A 19382-nucleotide genomic window follows, 5' to 3' on the forward strand; every position below is an offset into this window, starting at 1 on the left:
TTGTTAATTGTTATTGGTATGGGCAGGTCCTTCTTATTGGTGAAGTTGATGTGAATCGACTTTGCTTCATTTAGTTACATCCTCCACTTTCTAGTCCAATCTTGAATTTTGTTGATGGACATCTGTAGTTTTTCTGTTGCAATATGAATATTACTGTCTACTGATAATATGGCTATATCGTCTGCAAATGTTGCTGTAGTATTCTCATCAAGGCTGGGAATATCGCTGGTATAGAGTAGGTAGAGAAATTGTCCTAGAACACTTCCTTGAGGAACTCCTGCTTTTATTTCCTTCAAATCAGAATATGAATTTTCATGCCTGACTCTAAAGTATCTATCAGTCAGATAGGACTTTAATATATGTGTGAATTGTTTTGGTAGCACTTTTTTCAGTTTGAAAAGAAGACCTTCATGCCACACTTTATCAAAAGCTTGCCCTATATCAAGGAAAGCTGCTGAACAAATTTTTTTCTCTTCTAGGCTCTTCTCTATTACATCCACAATCCTATGCACTTGGTCTATTGTTGAGTGTTTCACTCTGAAGCCAAATTGGTGATTTGGAGTTATGTGCTGTTTCTCAATTATTGGTGTTAGCCTACTCAGTAAAATCCTTTCAAACAACATCGTGGAATTAATCACGATTAAAATTCAACCTGCTTTTGTGCAACCGGCACTTAGATGTTTAATTTCCATTTAAATAAGAGAAGCCCTTACCATAAATTTAATAGTTGGAAAAAATATACAATATCTTCGACAAACACAAGCCATTAATTTGTCATGAAATGTTACTCACAGAATACTACATGCTCATTGACTTGGAATATAGCTAATAAAAGTACTGGTTAAAATAGAAGAGGTCATTAATAGAATAACTTACTGTAAAACTTTATAAAACACTTCTTTAACTTTTACAATAGTACTATTAACTTACTTGCTAAGTCTAAGACCAAGATGAGCTACAGACGTAGTTAGTAAGTTGAAAGTACTACTGTAAAAATGAATGAAGTGTCTCATAAAGTTTATGAAAGTTTCATTAGTTCAAGTTAGGATGAAAACCTTACAAGAAATTGACTTACCATCATCAGCCTTATAGGAAAAATTTATTATGTCTGCAAATGATTGATTATATATCTATTATTGATGAGTGTTTGTTTATTATTACTTGCTAGGTCTGGAAAGACCCATTGCAACTCAAGAACGTATGTACAGTGATCAGTTTAATATATTATTCCTTAGCTCTAACGTTATATCGATGTGCAAGCTTATTTTTGAAATCCTTCCCGAAGCTTGAGAAATTACATTACTTTGTTCCCGTTAGATAAGAATATATTTTAAAGTAAATAATTTTGCATTTTTTTAAACATATGAGTAATCATGTTTTAGTTCCTGAATGTCGTAAAGTGTCATGTCTTTAATCTAGGAGGAACATGATAATATTGCGGAAATAATTGATCTTGATTATAATATCTATCAGTTTTGGAAAAGTTGGCTAATATTCAATTTTGTAAATTTTATGTTCTATTCCAATTTTTTCTCGAATATTTATGACCTATTATAATGAATTATAAATATGTATCAATCTTGTAAACCTATGGAAAATGTCTATTATCAATCCTTCTAATTTCTGTTAAGATTGATTTAAACATAATAATGTGCTCTTTTTGAGTGACACATTTTCAAACGTACAGCGTAAATTGAAGCCGTCAGATTATCGAAGTCGAGTCATTGGTAGTGAGAATTTGATTTTGTGTAGTGTATGTTGGCTTCTGACTTTTCTTGGCTTAACTTTTTCCAGTATTAAATGATCTACACTCTACAGTGACATGTTCATTGAACTACAGTAATATTTTGTACACCTAAAATTTGAAAAATAAGTATGTAGAACAAATTTTACATTATTCACCATATAACTTTCAGTTGTAATTCATCTGGTTTGACGTTTGAATTTGGTACTGCAGCTCGTTCTTCATGAAAATTATACTATCAATAGTACTTTGTCAAGAAATGATTTTTTTAAACAAACCTCTTTTCTTTATTGGAAACTTTACAGTACGAATTCATAAGAATAGCTTGAATTATTTTATCCTTGTAGCTTTTGGATAACAAACTTATTTTTCTCAATCAACATTTTCTCGCCAAGAAAATAATAAAAAGAATCATTCATCTATTTTTATTATGTTCACAAAATCTCACAAACAGACATAAGTCTTGTGAGCTCCAAATTCCTCATAATACAAGAAACTATTTTATCAATTCAGTATTTCAGTTTTCATCTACCAGCTATCTGGTAGTCTAGTAAAACTATCAATTAAATTATTGAACACATATACGGATGAAAATATTTTTCCGCGTAGCGTGTCTGTTCAATCCTCTGTAGTTTGATTTTGTCTAAAATTATCTTCTTCAATGACTGTCAATTTTAATTTAAGGCTTCTAATTGAACTTTATCTATTGCATGGTGTGTCAAATCGGAAGATGGCTTTTCATGACCATGATTTCCATATTGTGATTGTATTTTGATTGTCATCAGGGTGTTTTAATAGAAGAATGCACGATAAGTGAATGATTATTTATTCACAGTCATTGATTGCTCTAAAGGTGCGTACAGATTCACGCGCCGCGAACATGAGCAATTCACTTTTAATCAGCTGATGCCAAGCTTTTTATATCTTATACCGTTTCTGTAAAAATACAGATATAGTCAGCTGATTTAAAGTGAATTGCTCATGTTCGCGGCGCGTATATCTGTACGCACCTTTATATGACGATTATTAAATTGAACACTGTTATCGGTTATGTTGTGGAATTGTTCCATAATGAAATAAAAACACATCAATATGTTGTTTTTTCCACTGGTATGGTTTTATTTGTATACAAAACTTGAGTTTCGATGCTCAGGACATAAACTGACGATGATGCCACGAAACTTGAGGTTTGTGCAAATATACAAAACTTTAGTGAGGACCACGTTATAATGGCAGTGGAGAAAGATAGGAGAAAAACGTTGTTGATCCTCTGTCTTGTCAATGCCTTCTATAGACGGTAGCTGATACAGGTTTATTGATGTAATATTAACTATTCATTCGAGTTTAAAATAATCAATTATATTTTATTAAGCAAGAAATTATATTTTTCAATAATATAATAATGAATTTTTATAATTAAGATGAAATCTTAATCTTTTGTCAATTAGTTATTAATTCTACATTGTTAAAAGACGATCTGGCAACAGAGCAAAGCGAGAAAAAGAGAGCGCTATCCGCTTTGTTAAATGATAGACAAGGATAGCAATAGTATTGCTAATCAAACACTGCCATTATAACGTGATCCTCACTATATCAACAGAAAATATAAACATATTGGCCCGGTTGAACTAACAATTTATGAAGTTTAACCGTGATTAAGTGCTGATTAAAGATCTCTTTCGCTTTTGTGATTGGTTCTTGTGGAATTTAATTACGGTTAAAATTAAACGGCCACCGGGAAATTGTGTTTTGTTTCATTATGAGGATTATTCACAAAAAAGTGGCAATATTGAGCATGAATAATGGTGTTTTTTGTACATATGGTAGATTGCATCGTAATTTTCAATTGCATTAATAATATTCATCTGGTTCTTGACAGATTTATAACAGGGTGTTGGTACAACATTAGAGGGCTTTGTTTCAAATTTGATTTCTCTCACAACATATTCTCTTTTGAAATGAAGATCTCAGTTTACAATAGTCGTCAACATAACTTCCGAGAGAAAAAGAATGTCTATTGAAATAGGGTCCTATGGATAGGGTCCTACATATCTATAGAAGAAAGATATATTTATTCTAAAGATATGTAGGTATTTTTTTTGTTTAAACATAATATGCCTATTTCATCTCATCAAATACTTGATACATAACAAACTAATGATCTAATTCAACTTTGTAATCATCTTTGAGAAGAAAATGCTACCAAGGATCAATCTGTAATTCTTTAGGTACTTGAATATTAAGGCTGTGCAAATGCTAAAAATAAAGTTTCTACTGGTGATATTTTCAAAGTTTTTCGATTTGTATATCATGAAGCTATCAAAATGAAAAAGGTTTCCCAGGAAAACTTTTTTTCCGATCATTACTTTTTGAGATATGAGCGCCTAAATGTTTAAATGTTTGGGACATAACATTTCAAGTTTGGTAAGAGATAAATCCATGAGATTTAGAGGATAGATTCTTAATGTTATTGTTGATTTAATAAAACAAAAATTTCCTGAAAATATAAATTTTTGAGATATTTTTTCAATTTACTAAAAATGACCAAAAATAACTTTTAGTTGAGTTATTTTTGGTCATTTTTGATAAATTGAATAACTTTCTCAAAAATCAATATTTTCAGAATATTTTTGTTTTACTAGATCAACAATTCCATCTCTAAATATCATGGATTTATCTCTTACCGAACTTGACATGTTCTGTCCCAAAAATGTAAATTGGTTGAAAAATTATTTAGAAATTAAGATTTACTCAAAATTATTCAAATTTTCAAATCAATTGGATTAATTTATTTTTTAATTTGAATAAATTATTGATTATTAGTATTCAATTGGATTATCAAGTTTAAAATAAATTAAAGTTGTTATTGATATCAAAATTGTACTGAAAAACATTTGATGGATTTCAGCCATCATTTTACCCATAATCAACCGCTTTTCATATTCAATGGTAACTGTAGGAAAAATTTAATGTGAAATACGTGCGCAAAGTTCCTCTGCTGCACTCAGGAAACCATTCCGCCCTCGCCTACGGCTCGTGCGTAAACGTTTCTTTCGGTGCAGCAAACTGTCACTTTGCGCACTAGTTGCACAAATAACTATTTTGTGACATCCTGTTTTTAAGTACATCCCATAGTGACGTTTCTCATTCCAAGTGGTTTCTCTTTCATCCCTAAGCTTAGCGCTAAAAGCTCATCTCTATTAGTAGTTTCTCTATGCTTCTCTGCTCCACTCATCTCATCCTTACGAGATCTTGACAACTAAAGGATTATGTCATAGCCACCTCTAATACAAGGCCCCGGCCTACGATATTGCAACGTCGCAGCGTAGGCCTACAATCTAATACATGATTGGTGAAAAATATTTAAAAACATACCAACTAATCATTTCCTTCTTCCTTTCTCCAAGATTTAAAAACATACCAACTGATATTTTTTCTTTTCCTTTCTCCAAGGCCTAGAATCTAAAGCTGCCTACAGATATACGCGCCGCGAACATGAGCAATTCACTTTTAATCAGCTGACTATATCTGTATTTTTACAGAAACGGTAAGATACAGATATAAAAAGCTTGGCATCAGCTGATTAAATGTGAATTGCTCATGTTCGCGGCGCGTAAATGTGTACGTACCTTTATACATGATTGGTGAAAAAGATTTAAAAACATACCAGCTGATCTTTTTCACCAATAATGTATTCGATTCTAGGCCTACACTGCGACGTTGCAATATCGTAGGCCGGGGCCTTGTATTAGAGGTGGCTAAGATTATGTTCATTTTTCTAAACGTTTGAAAATTTTATTATATTTCCCGTCAGTTTTATTGCTGAAATTTGTATCTTTTGGTACTTACAGTAACCTTCTATCTCTTATTGAATTCACCTCGAAATTGGGGAGAAATTATGAAACCGTACCAATATAACCGTTTTCGAACTATTTCTATCAAAATTTGGAGAAGGGACAGCTTTGGGCTTCAAGCCTGTTGTTCCCTTTCCAATCATTCATTTCATTCCATTTATTCATAGGCAATAGATACAATGCAGGTAAAAACAACAGGCATTCGCCCAAAACTGCTTTAAACCTTAATTTGGAATACACAGTCTAGAGGTTATGTAAATGACTTAATTCACACACTATTTTGAGTCCAAAAAATGTATGTACTACAATAATTTTAAATTTATCAGATTAATTAATTTCAAAAAACAAATGCAACAAAAATCTTCCTTCACAATAACAAAAACTATAATACAAACTAATTCATAATGAGATAATAATTATATTGTCTCTATGGATGTATGAATAAATTAAATTTCTTCAAAGAGGGGTGAAATGGAGGAGGGGCTTTTGCCTTAACTTCGCCCAATTTAATTTGCAAATAAAATGTGATTATAAGTAAATCACTTTTTGCAATTAGAAAAAACGACTAACAGTCAGATTTTAAGTCTATATCGAAACAGTGATTAAAAGTCTATATCGAAACAGTATTTGTATGAAAATTCTAGAGTTTATTGTTTCAGATTTTATAATTTGAGACTGAGGCTATACAATTATAAGTAATGCGTTCTTTTAAGGAATCAACAATTTCGAACAATTAAACTTCTATAATTTGATTGTATGGGAAGAGACGTTGTGATATTTCTCCATAATTGAAAGAATCAAATATTTCTTGTTTTCTATTGAGGCTTGATAATGAACAGCTGTAGCATGCTTGTGTTTAACTGTAATGGTTTATGTTTTAAGATTGTGTTGTGTGTATGTATAATGCTTGTTGTATTGTAAATGTGTTTTGATTGTTGAATGGTTGCAATTTTGTATGTAGAATCCAGTCAATTGATATTGTGTGTGAAGACGATCCTTGCTTCTGTCAAATTCTTAATTGTTAAGTAAAGCTGGATCCGCACACAACAGTGTAAATATAATTCCCACGAGTTCTTATTGTACTATTTCCAGTCGTTGAGTATGAACAATGACATTGAAATTATACCGGGCGATTCAAAAAGGACTTTACAACTTTGAAAATTCATATAAATCTCATTAAACAAGGTACAGAGCTGGTTTTGGTGTTGTTTTAAATGAAAACACTCCAAGTTTTGACTCGCGTAGTCCGCTATTGCCTAGTCGCGCCGCACAAGCTTTAACGGCAATTACATCAAAGATGGCTGCCTTCACTGAACCCGAGCGTGCTAGCTGTGTGTTTCGGTTTGAAATCGTCATAGTGCACCTTGATATTTTGCAAAATTTTTTGATACCACAGATCGACGAGGATGACCGAGAACGAAATGTTTTCTATATGCAAGATGGCGCACCACCACACTATCTAACTGACGTCCGGGATTTTCTTAATGACCGCTTTCCAAATCAGTGGATTGGCCGTAACGCGCCAATTGCATGACCCCCTCGTTCCCCACACCTAACACCGCTGGATGTTGTCTTGTGGGGTTTCGTAAAAGTTATGGTGTATGTACCTCCTTTGCCAGCCACTCTACCTGAACTTAGATAATGGATTTGCGCTGCAGTTGAGCAAGTTACACCTGAAATGCTAGTGCGAGTCTGGGAAGAAATCGACTATCGATGGGATGTCTGCAGGATAACCAACGGAAGTCCATAGAACATCTTTAGTTCAATGAAAAAAAAAACTTGAAGTGTTTACCTTTAAAACAACACTAAAACCAGCTCTGTACCTTGTTTAATAAGATTTGAATTTTCAAAGTTGTAAAGTCCTTTTTTTTTAATCACCCGGTATTACTATGGGAATCAAACAGCCTTAAAACACTTTATCGCCTGAATTTTATCATTGTGAATTTTAATTATGCACAAATAATTTTGTAATCGTGTTACAGCAGAGCAATCAATTTCTAGAGTTTGAAAGAATTATCGACAATTTGTTATTGTGATTATCTTTTTTCAGAGCTTGCATTGTAAATCTTGAAAGAACTTGATATTGAACATAGTCTGTATAAGTAACCGGATTGACCTCAGGAAATTTTTTATGGGTAAAATATGTACAATTTTTCATTAGATATCTTCAAAGTAGTCCCTATTGGAGTAGATAACACGCTGATACCGGATTTTCAAATCCCTGAACGCTCTCTGGAAGTCGGCAACCTCTATGCTGTTTAGAGCCCTCGTCGTAGCACGTTGAACGCTTTCCAGAGTCCCGAACCGCGTCCCCTTAAGTTGTCTCTTGATCTTGGGGAAACAAAAAGAAGTCCGGTGGTGCCATATCCGGGCTGTAAGTATTGTCGTGATGAAGGATCCACGAATCGGCAATCCCCGGACGGACTCGATGAACCCGGGCGGTTAGTCGACGGAGCACCTCTCTGTAGTATTGGTCGTTTACAGTTTGGCCGGGTGGCACAAACTCTTTGTGAACGGCCAGTACTACAGAGAGGTGCTCCGTTGACTAACCGCCCGGGTTCATCGATTCCGTCCGAGGATTGCCGATTCGTGGATCCTTCATCACGACAATGCTCCGTCGCACACCTGCCTGCTCGTCACCGAGCAGTTGGCCAAACAGTCGAGGGTAACGTTGCCACATCCTCCTTACAGCCCAGATATGGCACCACCGGACTTCTTTTTGTTTCCCAAGATCAAGAGACAACTTAAGGGGACGCGGTTCGGGACTGTGGAAAACGTTCAACGTGCTACGACTAGGGCTCTACACAGCATAGAGGTTGCCGACTTCCAGGGTGCGTTCAGGGATTTGAAAATCCGGTATCAGCGTGTTATCGACTCCAATAGGGACTACTTTGAAAATATCTAATGAAAAATTGTACATATTTTGCCCATAAAAAATTTCCTGAGGTCAGTCCGGTTACTTATTATACAGACCCTGTACTATGGGAATTATAGTTCACTGTCACTGTCGTCTGCGAATCCAGCTTAAGCTATGATGGTTTTGGCTTTTGACCTGTTAAATGAGTGACGTTTTTTGTTGCAGCTGATTTGGACGACGGTGGACACAGATCTTGCATCAGAGTCAAGAATCCGCCAGGTGGCAAATCATCAGGTGGCTTCTGGTAATACAAAACAAAAATTGCAATTCGCTTTGTCTTGTGGTGGAAGTTATTATGTATGCATCAACTCTCAATGTTCGAGCTATGTTTTTTTTTAGAAATTATAGAATGTCTAATGGTGATGCAAGCTCTTATATTATTGCTGGTAAATCTACTGTTTTAAAAACCATTAGACATTGTAGTAGTATAACCTTAACTCATTCTATTTGTAGTTTCCACGTCATATTGCTTATAGAGCAATTATTGCATCACAAAATATTGTTTGTGCCAGTAATCGAATGTAGTGTGACGGGAATAATCCACCGATTCTTGGCCAAAGACTGGACATCTCTCTGTAGTTAACCTCTTTTGTATTAGCTGATATCTTATCACTTTTACAGTGCAAGCTTCAGTACTGTGGTGAAAATCATTATTCGTAAATATTCTATGATAAACTTAATATCAATTACAGTTTGAATATCAATAACAATTTAAAGGATTAGTATAGGATTTGGTGCTTAATAACCAAATTTATATTTGGCCAGTTTTGTTCAAAAATTAGCCTTAAAAACACTATCATTTTATTGAACACAAATAATTTTGTAATTGTGTTACAGCAGAGCGATCAATTTCTAGAATTATTGTCAATTTCTTAATTTGGAATTGTGATTACTTTTTTCAGAGCTTGCATTGTAATCTTGGAAGAACTTGACATATTTTATTTGGAGTGTATTCCAAGACCATATTAACAGTTATTTATATCAATATTGATGTAGCTAGTAATCAATAACAAACTAAATGTATTATGTATGACTTATCTTAATGTGGATGATATATTAAGCTTACTTTGGTGAAAGTATTAACTGAATTGATGTGATTCAAAATGAGAAATTTATTGGTTGTAGCACATATTTGGACATGATGTAAGGGTTCATTGAAAGAATAATTTTTGCATCCTCTAATTTTGAAGTAACAGAGCTATTTTTCCAGTATTATTTATTTAACGAAATGAAATTATATGTTGGTTGTGTATTTACTTCTATTCTATTTATTCTATACAAGTTATCTACTCACATAAATCTTCGTTATAGCAGACTTTGTCACAGTTTGTTAAGTACTCATTAAGTTTATTGTAATGATTCAATATCTACAGAATATTACATAGTAAAGCAAGTTTGTTTCATTGTTATGGTGGTGATGCAATTGTTTATCCTATTTAATTATATTCCTTCTAGTCATTATTCACAAGGCCTGTGGAAGTAGTTTCCACTTTAGTTCAGTTATAAATTATAATATATAGCCTATCTCGCATTTACCTGGATTTAGCAGAATCAACAATGTTTGTCCCAAGTTCACACTCATTTATTGAAAAAAGATTTCATAATTATGATGATTCTTGAAGATTTGATTGAGTGTGCTTAGCCCTCTGATACAACTGCTGTTAAGATCATCCCATTTTTACTACCCAGATTTTCTGTTTGAATCGGCTGAAAATAATGTAATTAATTTAAAAATTTGAAAACCCTTGTCTGAATGCTTCCTGATCAGGCCTGCACTTTCCTCAACCATTACAATTTATTTTTGATCATGATGATTTGCTCTCATGCCTTAAACTTTTCTTTGAGAGTTGTCAATTATCCTATTCTACTTTTCTTTTAAACGACTCATCGTGAAGGCATTTTCAATTTTGTCACACAATTACGCACTTCTTTGGCAAAATAGATTTATTTTAAAAGTAACTTTTTGTCTGTCATGACGTTTTTTCAATGACAATTTTGCACAATTAGTACTTTTTCGACTGAGCTAGTCTTGATTTAGTGGATGTTCGTATCCAAGTATTTTAGTTTACACGATTTAGATTTATTTTGTTATTTATTTATTTGATTATATCACATCATCTCTTCATTTTCACTCACGCATCAAGGTATCACCACCATTTTTATGCCAGTATAAACTTGATTTGTAAATATTTAAGATATTGTAAAGATAGTATTTGAACATAACATGCGGTTTAAGTCTTTATACTAGGAAACAGTATTTGAAGTTTATTAGTTGTTAATTCATCAATTGTAATGTTTTAAAATATCTTATAACATGCTGTTATGTTTTTATCGATTTACTTTTCATGAAATAAAATTATTTAGAACCGAATAACTTGCAATAAATTGCAATACTATTAACTTACAAAACTAACGAACACTTTTTATATCATTATTCGGATTTTATATAAACATTAATTAAATCTATTACAACAGAAACCTTTGACACATGAATAAATTTTCGAACAAATAAATCAGGTATCTGATACTATTAAGGTTTCTGTAATTCTGAAAATGATTATAAAATTTCTTAAGGCTCTCTGATCCATAATGATCATTTTGTAACTCATTTTACATTGTAATGTCATAAATCTGTACTGCTGCTTGATACATTAGAATCCTCAACTCTTATTTCACTTGAAAGAAGAGAGAATATTATATATTTAATCTGGACGATCTTCAAGAAAAAGTAGGCTTCAAACAACTGATTTTCATTGTTTTTCAAATAGTTTTCTTGTCAAGGCTTGTTCTGGGGTAATGGAAAGGATGATGTTGAAAAATGGAGAAAGATTGTGATAGACACCAGGCACCAAATCCCTAAGAAGTGATTTTGAAGTTTCTTAGTACAACTGAATAAACTAGCGGAGTAATGTACACGAAACCCCCAATGTCAGAGAATAAGGTTAGTGTGAAACGTTAAGCCCCGCACACACACACATCGATTTTTGTTGGTACGGTATTCTGCCATCCTTATAAATTCTATTAGATTAAACAGATGCTTTCACACAGATGTTGTTTGTCAAGTTCTGTTTAATCTGATAAGGACGGCAAAATATTGGCTTTACTGTCAAAGCTTGAAATGTACATTTTGAAGTAATTTTGCTGATTTAAAATACTCCTTAATTAATTCTTAACCCTACAGAGACACACTTTATGCTAACACAGTAGACACATTGGGTTGTTGAACACCCCAATTTAATTTTGCATTTTTATTTGAAAAATATGGAAAAAACAAGTACTTAGACCATACTTCATCATTTCTTAATCATTTTTGTTCCAAGTGCATACATAAATCAAAAGTAAAGCACTGCTTATCAATATTTATACTAATTTTAGAAGTACGTATGTTCCGCCTAAGTGTTGGAGCTCCTAATCCGGTTTGAACGAATGGCTTGATCATTGCCAATGACAACTTCATCAAAAACTCACGTCTCTTCATTTTATTGTTTTGAATCTCAAGTTGTAGAGAATCATAGCATTTATTCCAATCTGATCCATCATCCCATACCACATTTGTAGTGACAATACAAGTAAATCTTTGTAATAAAAGTGTTTGATAAAAGTCCTACGTAAAAGACACTCTGGGGTGTTAGACACCCCAAACGAAGAACAAGATGAGCTGGTGACCTTGTAGAATGCTATTACTGACTGGAAGTGGTGGAGAGTAGTTGACAATACTACAAACCTAATTTAGACTGGGCATAAATTCCCATCTGTTTGATATTGTCAACTGCAGAACAGAAAAAAATCCCTGGGGTGTGAAATACCCCAGTGTATCTCTTTAGGGTTAATATTATCCACGTTCTCTATCCCACCGCATACATTTAATTCAATGCAATTTTGAAGAAGTCAAACCTTGAAGATAAACATTAGTATTAATCTATCATGAACAAATAGAACCTAGCCAAAAAAATCAATCCAATTCAACTTGCAGCAGTGCAGATTTTATTCTTTATGATAATACAACATGTGTATGCAATAATTTATTAATTTTAAAAGATTCAATAAGCGATAATTTTAGAGTAATACTTGTACTAATATGGGTTACATGAGCAATCACAGAGCATGATGCAGAAAGCTATTTCATTTCCTAAATATAATGAAAGTGGCATGAATAGTAAGTGGCGGCATATCATAATTGGGACTTAACTAATGCTTGTACGTGTTGAACTATGTAATATTATTGGCTACTCAGGAATATCTGCCTGTGCTATCGTAATATGTGCACTGCCTTCTCCACCGGAGAACTATATGATAATTATACTTCTCACATTTATCTAGCCAAAGCAATTTAGTGATGACATGGTTTATTAAGAGTTGAGTCATGAGTGGCGAAAAACAAATTTTTTGAGAAGTAAATTTCTTCCACATCAATCGTGTTCCAGAATATTAACAAAGAAATCATACATACAAAACTACTAGTTTATAAATAGTTACTAATTAACTTTTGATTAATTATTGTGGAAATGCTTGTTTGATTTCCCTGTTGTGTCTCAACCCTTGATCCCCATATATTTCACTGTTCAACTTCTAGTCTAAGTATTTGTAACCCCGTAGCTTAACAATAATTATAAATAATATAACCTATCATTATTATATTGAATCATAAATATTTGTGTTTCATTTAACACTTATATATATAATTTTATATATAAATATATAACATAATATTCATTTTATATACTCTATCCTCGAATTACTTATGACATGCTTTCAAATATCTTAATTCAAGCACTTTCACGCGGATTTTTCATGATTATAGACCCTAAGATTGGTCAATTTATGGTTATTTTTCACATAACTACAGACTAGAAAAATGCTACAATCCCTTTTCTTATAGTTTGTTACAGCAGTTATATACTATGAAACTTTAAGTAGTTTTATTTCCAGCAATTAATCATAAAACATTTTCTTAAGTGATTTCTGCATAATCTATTGGAATGTTCAACTGTAATGTTGTTTTTTTAAACATATGCTTTATTATTTCTTATTCTCCCACAACGTTCTGAAATGAAGGTTTTATAGCAATGCATTTCAAGTATTATTTTAGAAAAATATAATCTGATACAAATGTATAATTTTTGCTTATTATGTTACAAGGAGAAGAACCCTCCTATATTCAGATTTTTTATCAATCTTAGTATAAATTTTTTTTAGCAGCTCTCAGAATGCGTGAAGTAAACTTGTCTTGTATCAGTAAAAGGATAAGCAGAACTTTGTAAAAATATTTCAAATTTAGTTGACTCATTTGCGATTGGATCACTTGTGTTACTTTCAAAAACCTGAAAAGTCATTCTATTGTCAATTAGGTTCATTTAAATCACTATAGTTATAAAACTTTTGTTTATTAATGCTTGATATTTCTCCCATAAGTCGGCTAATCCATAGCTTAGAAAATTCACAAACTAAATTGTCCTTATTTAATTTGTGAAGATAATTCAACCAAAGATTCATATAATCGTTACCATATTGTCGTTTATTGATTACAAAAGTTGATGTGTTCAAAATTGAAAATGAATGCTGGATTTTATTTCATATTTTGTTATTAATACTTTGCTGAGAGATTGATGGCATTATCTTTTAGTCGTTGGTTTGATAAGTACGGTCTCTTGTATTATTGCATTATATTCAATATTTATTTGCTGGGGTAACTTTGAGTGACACTGACTAATTTTTGAGCTGATACTGAAATAACTCATGGCAACTATCTAGGCAACTTTGATTAGGCAAGTTTGAATAATGAAAGTTGTATCGAATTATTTAGAAGTATTTAATCCAATATTGTTCTATTTATAACCTCTATTTTTTATGGGGTTGGAAATGCCTCTACGCACTGTGTGTCAGGCTCTTTTGAAGACAAACTACCAACTAAAACCAACTCCAGCGTCTGGACCCTCCTGGAACTGTTTCCAAAATTACTTCAGAGCGGGCCATTATTTCTTAAGCATTTTCAAGTTTCACTCCTTATTTGTGAGCATATACTTTCTCCTAAGCCTCCCTATCCAGGTCAGCCTTCTTTGTTCTAAGAATGGTAGTAATGAGACATTACACGGCATCTCCCTAGTTGCCGTGTTGATAGCATTCTTCATGGCTGTGAAAGGTTCATCATGACATTTATTAGGGTCCCCCTGTACTTGGCTCCATCACTTCATCTCCTACATGTAGTGAGAAATGAGTGTTGATTCGCTTCTTTGTCAGGTCAACAATCTCGGTTTTGTTGAGAGCTACAGCAATCCTTGGACCTTTAGCCATTTCCAATCCTCATTGCTTAATTGAGCTTTAGCTGTGCAAGCTCAACACTACAATCAGCAAAACAACATCATCTGTATATCCAACTATAGCTGATTGTCTAGGCATTTCTATTCTAATCATAGAAGATGTTCCAAAGTTCAGGACCCAGGATTGAACCCTGTGCTACTCCTGTTGTGACCACTGAGCTGATCCAGCCATGCCCTATAAATCAAGCTTATATTGCTCAAATAAGAATCAATGAGCCTTAGCAGGTACCTGGGGACTCCAAATGTGTTCTCCAGTGCTAGAAGCTTGTCCTTCCATCTCGGAATTGGATTGAAGGCTTTCTCTATGTCTAGTGTCACCAGCAGAACCACCATGCGAGGATGGTTGAAGCTCTACAGCTCTGATCACCTCTTGACAGCATCAATAGTTGACCGTACGGTAGTTAGAAGAAGAATATATCGTGGTTGACCAGCCCTTCCTGAATCCAAACTCATTGGATGAGAGTTCAGCTTCTTCCACTGACGTTGAAAGCCTGCCATCCATGATCATTCCCAAACCTTTTCCAGCTACATTCAGCATACACCAATGAAGACGGCTAACCTGGCACTCCTTTCCCACCAAAGATTTATTTTCCATCTCTGACTTAAGTGACCTGTGCTGAGACATGCATAACCTCTATAGTACAATGCTAATTCCAAACACTGATAGGAACATCATTGATCAAGTGTATGGAGAATTTATCCAATATTGATGTAGGATGGATTGATTGATCATTTCTATAGAGGTTGTAACTGATCATGCTCCAATAACCAGGGTTATTAATTGATACTATGTTATCAGTTATGTTAAATAACTTGATAGTTTTAAAAGACATTTATTGGAATAATATTGAAGTCGTACTATTCAAGTGTAATCTACTCGGCTAAAGTAATATTGAAGAATGAAATTTATTTTTGTAGAAAACGACTTTCTATTGTCGAACCACTCATTAACCTATCAATAAGTGGCTTTGATAATAAATATCAAGTCGTTTTCATTTGATATAGGCATCCACTACAACATCACCCTCACAAAAAGTGAAATCTGTCAATGATGTCGGTATCATTCGACTTTGCCCCATTGTTTAGTATTATTTTATTAGTATTTTTAGTTATTTTTGATGTAATGATTGTATCTTATTATCTCACCCAACATTTTAGCAATCGAATTCATACTTTTCTATTATCGAGCACAATTTATAGAACTATATTATATCGAATACCATAACTGGCTAAAGTAATTGATGAACATTTTTTATATTCATAACTTTAATTGCAGCATTTTAAAAATAAAACTCAGATGATAATCTTACTTGGTTTAGTAATGATAATTTTCATTACTTATTATAATTTTATAATGTCGTAAAATAGAAGCAATAAAAAATATTGTCCCGTTTGATGTTGTTTTGAAGTAATGTTTTGTCGCTTTAATTTACTCCTTGAATGTATTATTCTGGATCTCCTCATTTTGAGGTAACTTTAAACTGTATGATTCTAGGGAAGCGGACGAATAAGGTTTGGATGACGAAATGCAACATGGAATCCTTATTTTAATTATTAAATAAGGAAAGACGTTAATGAATATATTGCGGGATGGCGATTGTGACTGTTTTAAGTTTTATTCGATCAATCAAAATTATGTCTATGATCATTTTTTCTTAATTCATGCTTTAATATTGGTACATTAGATACCTTTTTTGGAAGAGACAAAAGTAATGTCCCTTGTATTATTTAATGTTATTTAAAACGTTATTAAGATTGGTTGTGTTTAAACTTGTCTCTGTTATAGACGATGACGTTGAGTTATTAATTAATTGTACTTGTTAATTACAATGTTCGAAATTTGTTGTTTATGAATTATATAATGTAATTGAAATACCAAAAATTTCTATAAACTATATGTATGATGAATAACAATTATTGATGAATGTGAATTTTATATGATATGTTTGTGCTTACTTCATGTAAAAGATGTTGTCATATAATATTCTGATAAATTACACCTATTCATAAGATGACCATGCAATTAACGTCTTGAAAGTTCTTCTATTGGTTTCTAGATGATAATTATACATTTTTTCTTGTTAGAAATTGAAATGTACAATTTATATTATAGTTATACTGTTTTTATTTCCTGTGTGATAAATTAATGTACAAATTTTGATTGCAATTTTTCAATAAAATCATTTGTATTTGTTTCAAAGCTCTATTCCGATGTAGATTATTTTTATTTGCAAACACCATATCCTCTACACCATAGATCACTCCCTCCTAATCCTAATGTTAATCAAGTCTGTCTATTTCAAACATGATTCGTTACGCCGGAAGATTTATTAACATAATATCTCCATATTATAAAACGATTTATGGTAGCGAAAAGAGGAGAAAATTCTCTACAACCTTGACTAGTTTTTGGATTTTTATCTGAAATGTTTCACAAGATACGCAACTTTGAATATGCGTGACTGTGAAAATGATTAACGTATCACAAATTTTTCGCATATTCAAAGTTGCGTATCTTGTGAAACACCTCAGATGAAAAATCCAAAAAGTAGTCAAAGTTGTAGAGAATTTTCTCCTATTTTCGCTCCCATAAATTGTTTTTCTGATTCCAATACCGTTCAAAAGTTACAGCCAATTGAAAAGATTATTTTTTTTCATTTTCTCATTTTTTGTGCGATTTTACTTTTATTCAAGAGTCTCTAAAACGAGTAAGATACATGATAGAAACTTGCGATTGGTCTCGAAAGAGAATTATATGCTCTATAAGCTACGTTGCCTTAAATCCATCTTGCATGACTGTTTATTATCGAAAAAATGTTGAGACTGTGAAAATGAGGAAAATATCGCAAATTTATTGATCTTTTGAAACAAACGTATCTTACCCCAAGATTATGTTTTTACAAAATTCATTTACTTCACTTGAAAGAGGAGATTGTGTTCTTCAAATCAAGACCAAGTGCCATTTTTTATCATTTCGGGTTACCTTTAAATTTTGGGCTCAACAATTACGCCGTCAGCGGGGGGGAAGGTTTGTAAGTAACCAGGTACCTTGCCGCCCCCAGGAAAAGTATATTCAAGAAAAAAATGATTGGAATCAATGTAACAGGTCTACAGCTATCATATGATACCACTTTCAAATTTTGGGCTCGATAATCACGCCGTCAGCGGGGGGAAGAGTTTTAGGTAACCAGATCCTTTGCCGCCCACAGGGAAGTTGTATTTTATAATAATTTGATGGAATCAAGTCAGGAAAATCCTTCCAAAAGAACAGGTAAATCTTAATTAAAGCCTCAAATTCCACCGGTAATGAGAAACAAGACAATGAAAAAATAAAAGGAACACTGAACACCAACATCGCGAGAAAGGATAACATTAAAATAAAAAAGACAGTACCCGTTAGAGGAGGAGGTGTACTCATTGTTCTGGATTCTCTAGAGGACAAAAATAAATTATTGAAGAATAAAGCTGTAAATAATGATCAAATCAAGATAACTGAGCCCCAAAATAAAAAACCCAGGATAATTGTTTATGATGCTCCATCTGATCTCACTAACAAAGAGGTAACTGAAGAAATATATAACAAACATTTTGTCAATTCAGGGATAGAAAAACAAAAATTTGAAGAAGGGTTGCAAGCCATCATTCAAATTAGGGCCGAAAAAACAAGGATTCCGTGTATTGGGTAGTAGAATGTGAACCCGAAATTAGGAAAGCAATAATTATAAGAAAAAAATATTTATAGATATGACATCATGTAGAGTTAATGATTACCATGCAGTGCAAAGGTGCTATAAATGTCAAGTCTATGGGCACATCACAAAACATTGTAAAAAGGAAGAAGATATCTGTGGTCATTGCTCCATCACAGGACACAACATCAAAACCTGCCCTTCAATCGATAAACCTCCAGTATGTTTTAACTGCAAAAGAGCTGATAAACCCTCAGACCACAAAGTAAACTATCTAAAGTGTCCCAGCTATGTGAAAGCATTGCAACAATCAATAGATCGAACAAATTATGGAAGTGCTTAAAAAGATTAAAAATAGAATTTCCAGCTCAAAATCATCAAATAAATTCACAGCATCAAATATAAAAATAGATATTCAAGATTTCCTATCATCTATTAAAAAACAGAATTAATAAAACAGTCAGCGAAAAGTAGGACGTCTTTGATTTTCAGCTTTGGTCAATATACAGATTTTAATTTATCATTAGCTCGCTGGAATAAAAATAGTTTACGTATTTCAGAAGGCGTTGCACATTCAATCAAGAAGAAAACGCTGAGTCAAGATGAATACAATAGCTTACCTACTGTTTATTTATGGAACGTAAATAATAGCTCAATTCGTTTTCATCTTGTTAAAAATTCATTGACATTGATATTAGCGCAAAATAATAACAATGAGGCTCAATTAGGTATCCGTGACCTCTTACTGGTAATAGACGAATATGCATCGATAAATAAATACAACATTACGATTGGAATAGATTCTTTTGATATTGACTCCGAATTTACATGCTTGGACATTTTAAGTTTAGTAATTAAAAC

At 32.8% G+C, this 19382-nt stretch overlaps 1 protein-coding gene across 2 annotated transcripts in view; it reads left to right on the forward strand.

The window, feature by feature from the left end:
* Positions 1 to 17038, forward strand: part of LOC111058585 (dihydropyrimidinase) — a 50274-nt gene extending 33236 nt beyond the window's left edge. The window contains exons 12-13 of one of the 2 annotated variants that reach the window (XM_039442829.1): positions 8681 to 8759; positions 16328 to 17038. In XM_039442829.1, the coding sequence (XP_039298763.1) occupies positions 8681 to 8759; positions 16328 to 16343 (95 nt within the window). In that variant the 3' untranslated portion in view covers positions 16344 to 17038. Of the gene's footprint in view, positions 1 to 1168; positions 1306 to 8680; positions 8760 to 16327 lie in introns of those variants that run through there. The other variant, XM_039442830.1, reaches the window with a different exon arrangement.
* Positions 17039 to 19382: the final 2344 nt, after the last annotated feature.

This window comes from Nilaparvata lugens, chromosome X (assembly GCF_014356525.2).
Source record: "Nilaparvata lugens isolate BPH chromosome X, ASM1435652v1, whole genome shotgun sequence".
In the NCBI taxonomy this organism is placed as follows: domain Eukaryota; kingdom Metazoa; phylum Arthropoda; class Insecta; order Hemiptera; family Delphacidae; genus Nilaparvata; species Nilaparvata lugens.